General features: G+C 27.5%; 3 protein-coding genes across 5 annotated transcripts; 2 read left to right on the top strand and 1 right to left on the bottom strand.

Annotated features, from left to right (window-relative positions):
- The first annotated feature begins 237 nt into the window (after positions 1 to 237).
- On the top strand, positions 238 to 2107 carry LOC138179848 (enoyl-CoA hydratase domain-containing protein 3, mitochondrial). 2 transcript variants are annotated; one of them, XM_069113022.1, is made up of 6 exons: positions 238 to 423; positions 768 to 854; positions 1040 to 1213; positions 1309 to 1496; positions 1628 to 1788; positions 1869 to 2107. In XM_069113022.1, the coding sequence occupies exons 1-6, from the start codon at positions 382 to 384 to the stop codon at positions 2096 to 2098; spliced, it is 882 nt and encodes a 293-aa protein (XP_068969123.1). In that variant the 5' UTR covers positions 238 to 381; the 3' UTR covers positions 2099 to 2107. The 2 variants fall into 2 exon arrangements, with proteins under 2 accessions (XP_068969123.1, XP_068969124.1); XM_069113023.1 differs by having other exon boundaries at positions 273 to 423; positions 640 to 854.
- Positions 2108 to 3034: 927 nt separating this feature from the next.
- On the top strand, positions 3035 to 4416 carry LOC138179849 (uncharacterized). 2 transcript variants are annotated; one of them, XM_069113025.1, is made up of 4 exons: positions 3035 to 3129; positions 3208 to 3388; positions 3541 to 3693; positions 3907 to 4416. In XM_069113025.1, the coding sequence occupies exons 2-4, from the start codon at positions 3211 to 3213 to the stop codon at positions 4134 to 4136; spliced, it is 561 nt and encodes a 186-aa protein (XP_068969126.1). In that variant the 5' UTR covers positions 3035 to 3129; positions 3208 to 3210; the 3' UTR covers positions 4137 to 4416. The 2 variants fall into 2 exon arrangements, with proteins under 2 accessions (XP_068969126.1, XP_068969125.1); XM_069113024.1 differs by having other exon boundaries at positions 3053 to 3388.
- A 178-nt stretch (positions 4417 to 4594) lies between these two features.
- Positions 4595 to 6410, bottom strand: LOC138180331 (uncharacterized; the record flags this gene model as incomplete). Its single annotated transcript, XM_069114105.1, has 2 exons — positions 4595 to 5881; positions 6117 to 6410. Coding segments are annotated over 2 exons (1356 nt in total), but the record flags the coding sequence as incomplete, so codon positions are not given.
- Positions 6411 to 6446: the final 36 nt, after the last annotated feature.

The raw sequence follows: 6446 nt of genomic DNA, 5'->3' as shown, positions 1-6446 counted from the left end.
TCATTATATTACATTTAAGCAAATATTGTGTTGTCAATGACTTTTTATACAAAACTTAGAAATATCCGTTACTTTTGGTTCTAGTTATACTTGCTATTTTTCTGTAGTTCTGTATAAACTGATATAAATGATCATATTATTCACATTTATTTATGTATTGAAGAGAAAATAATTTTTTTTCATTTGATTACTATTTAATATTTTATATTAATATAAAGAATGGCTTGCTATTTGTAAAATTGAGGATCGTCATTATCATTACTTTAGCCAAATCATGATTTACAATCAGTATATGTCACAAGTTACATTTGCTTTTGAGAAAGTAACAGAATTAATACTATTATTTTACAAAGAAATTAATATAAAAGGAATCAACCTAAAATGTTAAGGTTTATAAAGAAAGATATTTTTATTTATTTTCAGGTATTTCATTTTCAAAATAAATTATATATATGTATAAGTACATATTACGTAAAGTATGTGTTACCGTACATAATGAAGGTTACATAACCTAACTCTAATAAATTATTTTCCATTTGCAATTTTATTGATAAAGATTTTAGTTATGTGTACGTTTTGGAACATATATATTAATATAACATAATTAAAGATAATGTCCAAAATTTTGGTTCCAAATAGATACAAATATATATATGTAGAGGCATTGATACCTATGAAGATTTACGGGATTACACGATTAGAATCTAGCGAGAATTGTGAAATTGCTTCAAATTGTTCCTTCTATTGTATGTATATGGATATTGCAGGTGGGAAGATCTAGTACGAGGACTTTTTCTATAAATAGAATGTTGTTTTCAGAAGAAAAATATCTAGAAATCAAGGAAGATAATGGAGTAAGAATATATTACATTTGCAAAGCTAGTACCAATAAATTTCCTATTTCCCATAGATATTAATTTTAGATCTACAGTAAAAAATATATTATTAACTATCAACATATTAATTTAATTATCATTTACTAACTATCAATAATATTATAAATATACTACTAAACTATCTTTTCCTTTTTTGGAATTAGGTAAAGACATTGATATTAAATCATCCAGAATCTCGCAATTCTTTATCTTTGAAAATGTTGAAGTCTTTATTAATAAACATAAAAAAGGATGAAGATAGTAAAAATCTTCGATCCATAGTTATTAAATCTGGATTGGAAAGAGTATTTTCTGCTGGACACAACTTAAAAGAACTGGTTTGTAGATGGATCATGAAATACTAGTAGTAGAAGTCTTTTTAATGTAAGAATTTACATTCATTGTAGAGAAATGATTGGCTTGCATTGTTTAGACTGGTAACAATGAGAAACTTCACAAGGAAATCTTTGAAACATGCTCAGAGTTGATGCGAACAATTACTCAAAGTCCTGTTCCTATAATTGTTGCTGTAAATGGTATAGCAACTGCAGCTGGTTGTCAATTGGTTACTGCATGTGATATTGCTATTTGCACTGAACAAAGTTCATTTGCTACACCAGGGTATATACATTCTGTATACTAGATATAAATTTAAATATAAATACAAATTTACTTTTAAGTATAAATGTGTTATGCATATTCTTAATGAATTCTTACAGTTTAAATAATACTTATTTACCACTAAATTTTAGAGCCAATCTTGGAATATTTTGTTCTACACCAGGTATTCCCTTAGTTCGAAATGTATCCAAGAAGATGGCAATGTACATGCTATTTACAGGTTTTAGCATTAGTGGCAAAGAAGCATACGAAGCAGGACTTGTGAGTAAAGTTGTGCAAAATGATAAATTTGGTAAGTTGAAATTTCATTTAACAAAATAATTAATTGAAATGCTATTAACTCTAGAATATTTTATCTTGTCTCCTATTTAGAAGAAGAAATTGAAAAGATTACTACATCTATAAATATGAAAAGCCGTTCTATTATTCATGTTGGAAAAACATTTTTGTATGAACAATTGGATCTTGATATGTCAACTGCATATTTCTTAGGAACTGAAAAGATGATTAATAGTTTAAAAATGAAAGATGCTCAAGAAGGAATCAAAAGTTTCATTGAAAAACGAAAACCTATTTGGAGTCATGATTATGAGAAAAATTAATATGGATTGGTGTATATATATATGAAATATCTAATATAAATTCCTAATAATGGAAAAATTTTTATTATTTTTGTAGAAAATGTTATAAATATGATTACTTCTATTGTATTTCTATATTAAACCAACTGACATAATAAAATTTGTTATGCTCTTTGTTAGTTTTTCACAGTTAATTATTAAAATTATGTTACTGTAATTAACTTAACTTTCGTCCACCAAAGAATTGGTTCTCCTTGTTGGAACTATTCAAAAGTGTCGTTTTCATAGCGATAAGATGAAGAACGAAACAAAAGGAATTTTTAACCTTACATGACAGTAAAATTCACTTACAATGTATCATCAATTTATGTTCAAATTTAAAACAAATTTCATGCAAAAATTCATGTAAAAAATACGTGAATATAATTATTCAAATATATTTAAATAGATTTTTATATACTACAAAATATTTCTGCTTTCAAAATTGCACTAGAAATTTTGGATGGATGAAAAACCAAACTTATTTTATTGAAATATGAATGAACCTTTTATGAAAGAGATTTGTTTTTAACATTTTACAAATATATGTCAAAAAATGAAATATTTAATTTTCTTCCATTTTCGTTATCAATTGCATAAGTCTTCTTCCTTTTAAGATTAAAAGTTTACATAATAACAGTATAAACTATACAAAATAAATCTAGAAATTGTAAAGATTATAGTGAGATCTCTCTATTTCAGTAATACACATGTAGATTACATATCACAGAATAAAAGTACTTTAAATACGAGAGGTCTTTGTAAAGATAAGAAAGTCGTGGTGGTCGGCGGCGTCATCAATCTCGAAGAACGCTGTTATCTCGACTACTCGTTACAAAAATGCTTTTTTCCCGTGTTCATTTCCCATTTTGTCTCTCGTTAAATCTGTCTCTCCCCACTTGTTTGCGAGACACGTTCATAAATCGAAACCAATATTGTTATATGAAGTTAGTACGACGTTGGGTCCTAACAAAGTTAGAGCGTCGAATGTTTTGTTTGCTAAATAATAGAAAGTGCGTTCGTTTTCATTGTACATATATCTTTTTTTTTTCTTTTCTTCTCTCTTCTTTTTACAAAAACTTTCTAATTAGTCGATGATTGTTTTGAGAAATTCTCGTCAAGGCTGTATGAAGTTTGAAACATTGAAACAAGGTCGAGAGTTCCTGTGGGTCAAGGAATTTCAACATTTCAAAATCGAGATCCGTGAAGAAAGTGCAACAACGAGAAGTGTTAAAAGGAGGTTAGCGGATTTGCTTCTCGAAATTTGCAAAGGTTCGTTTTTTTTTTTATATACTTAGTATTATTTTATAGTGGTGTTGCGATAATTATCCTCAGAAAAGATTAGTAACATCATTTCTGATTAAGAATTAAAAATAGTACTGAATATTATAAATGGTTTTTTTGCATTCTTTCTTTTATTGTAGATTGCGAGAGAATGGCCGCTATTCCGCAGGGTGCATTTGCAGCGTGCAAAGTCCGCCGCAATTTAGAACGCAATGCTATGATAACACCACCAATAGAGGAGAGGGAAAAAGCGGGTAAAGAAAACACATTCAATATGAGACCCCCTTCGGAAGGTACATATCAAATCCACGAAGTATCAATCATATATTCTATTTTAGGTTGCTATTAAAATAACGAATTAAATAATGAATTTAGAATGTTATTAGAATAGTATTTTACGAAAAAGAATATTTTTGTCTTTTTATAGAATCACATTACCATATATTGTGTTTTTATATACACATATTATATACATATATTAATTAATTTCGACGAAATATTTATAGGCCGAGAGCTTACACCGCTAAAATATAACAGCAAATTAATGAACAGCATCTGGGGACTTTATAACCGTTATTCGGTGCATAATTTCAAGAAAAACAATTCTAATGATGGGGTGTTTGGTAAGTTCGCGGCGATTTGGGAGACTATTTCTCACAGCCATGCATATGCCGCGAACTCGGTAATTACAACTGCAGTTACCAACAATAACTCTCAAATTATACAAAAGAGATGAACAGTATCTGATGATTTGATGATCTGATATGTGTAATATCGATTGTTAATTCAACTGTAATAATTAAAGGAAATTTAAATACTATATGTGACTTACAATTATAGAGAATTGCAACAGTATTGCATATTCTTTTTACAACTTTTCTAATTGTACGTAGATAAATAAAATATTTTTCCTGGCAACTATGGTGCAATTTATCAAATTTTAATTTGGTACATAATGGTAAAGATTTCTACATGTAATTTTAAAAAGACTGTTGTAATATTTTGTTTAACTGTTAAAATATAGTGATATATGATAAATACAAAGTAGATAAAATATAGATTTTTATAAAAAATAGAAATATAGATATATATATATATATATATAGATCTATATACATATATAGATTTTGTATATTATTACTTAAATATTATATTGTTTTGTATATATAGATTTTGTATATTATTACTTAAATATTATATTGTTTTATATATGTAGATTTTGTATATTATTACTTAAATATTATATTGTTTTGTATTGTTATGTAATAAATTGCAACACACAAACGCATATGAAACTATATCGTAGTTACAATTAATGTAATGAAGATTTACATATAATTTTACTTATAATTTTGAAACATTAGAATTTAAACAAAGTATAATTCCATCAATAAAAATAAATAACTACGAATACTTCCCTTAATTAAAATGAACATTGTGATTAGAAAAACTATGTGAAGAAAGGGTCAAATCGGAAGTATGTTCCACACAAACGACACTCTTCTCAAAATTATTCAAGCAGTTATTTCGATTACATTCCTGTGTTGTTTGATGTATTATATAAGTTCTTGGTTTTCTACGTTCTGAGAATTCCTCGATGTTACTGGAATTATTAGAAATATTAATATCTAACTCCAAAGAAAGTAACGAAGACGATAACTCTGGTTCTGTAACAGGCAGTAGATTTTCGAACATGTTTTTTATAGATAAGTTATTTTTTATTTTTTTAACATTTTTTTCGATGGGAAAATTTTGTCCACCCGTGTTTTCACCATTCAATTGGGTAAAATTGTTTCTTTTCTTTCTACACGAACATTGTTCAGAACGATTTTTCTTCAAATTTGGATAATTCTTCGTATTGTTGACTTCTCGACGTATCGTAAACGTACGCTCATTCGAATTTCTTATAATTCTTTTTTCAATCACAGCATTCTTTATTTTAGAAAAGCAAAGATTAGGTCGTTTAGAATAAAAATTAAAATTTTTGGACTTTCGTCCCAGTTTTGCTATTCTTGTTTGCGTACACCTTGTTGCAGATTGCTTGTTATTACCATTTGACAAAACTACTTTTGTATTTTCTGGACAATTTTTTAAAGTATACGAATCTGAAAAAATATTCACATCGGATCCAGAGGAAAATATTGAGTTTTCAATTTGGAAATCTAGCTCACAACTTATTTCGGAACAATGTGGAACAAGAGTTGCATTTTGTTTTGGAAATATTATTTTATTATATTGTTCATTTCCATGTTTTGTGAACAATGATCCATGATAGTTTGTATTTTCAGTGTCCATAGACGCTGATGAACGTTTCGTTATATAGTGCCGACTTCCGATCTTCTCGTTCGTTTGGTTGCCTTGACTTTTCAAATATTTAATCCTAGTTGGTATTTGTAACATATTTTCTTTTTTTCGGGTACGAATAATGCAGTTTAAAAACGTAGGTAATGCAGGCTCCATATTCGTACAGGGATAATAAGACTGGTAACAAGATATATAGAATAAAATTATAATTTTATAAAAAATAAAAATCATTTATACATAAAAACTACATTAATCTGCAAACTTTCAAGAAATAATCACTTTCGTAGTAATAGTGATGTACATATACATAACTAAACATGAATTCTCTTTACTTTTAACATTTAATAACAAAAACAAATAGCACAAACTAATTGGTAAATATTTCAATATACACATGTTATAAATAATATACCTCTCGAATTTTATCACGTTTTTGTCTTTTTCCCAATGTGTATACGTTTGTTACTTTCTTCATATATCCTCTTAATTTATGTAAAATATTAATTTCGCTACTCCTATTTCGTTTAAAATCATTTGCATGTGGAAGATCCTCTTCGTTTCGCAAGTAAGTATTTCTTAATGCATTAATTTCAGCACGTAACTCATCCAAATTACTGGCAAGTATTTTCATTTGATCGATCATTTGACCCATTCTTCGTTGATCGCGATAACACGCCGCCATACTGATTATAACTAGCTCGGCTGTTTAAAGTACATATGTAATTTCTAAAGATCAATATAA

The sequence above is a fragment of the Bombus flavifrons genome, chromosome 5 (genome assembly GCF_040668555.2).
Source record: "Bombus flavifrons isolate JBK064 chromosome 5, iyBomFlav1_principal, whole genome shotgun sequence".
Lineage (NCBI taxonomy): Eukaryota > Metazoa > Arthropoda > Insecta > Hymenoptera > Apidae > Bombus > Bombus flavifrons.
This window is presented reverse-complemented; position numbering and strand designations above follow the sequence as displayed.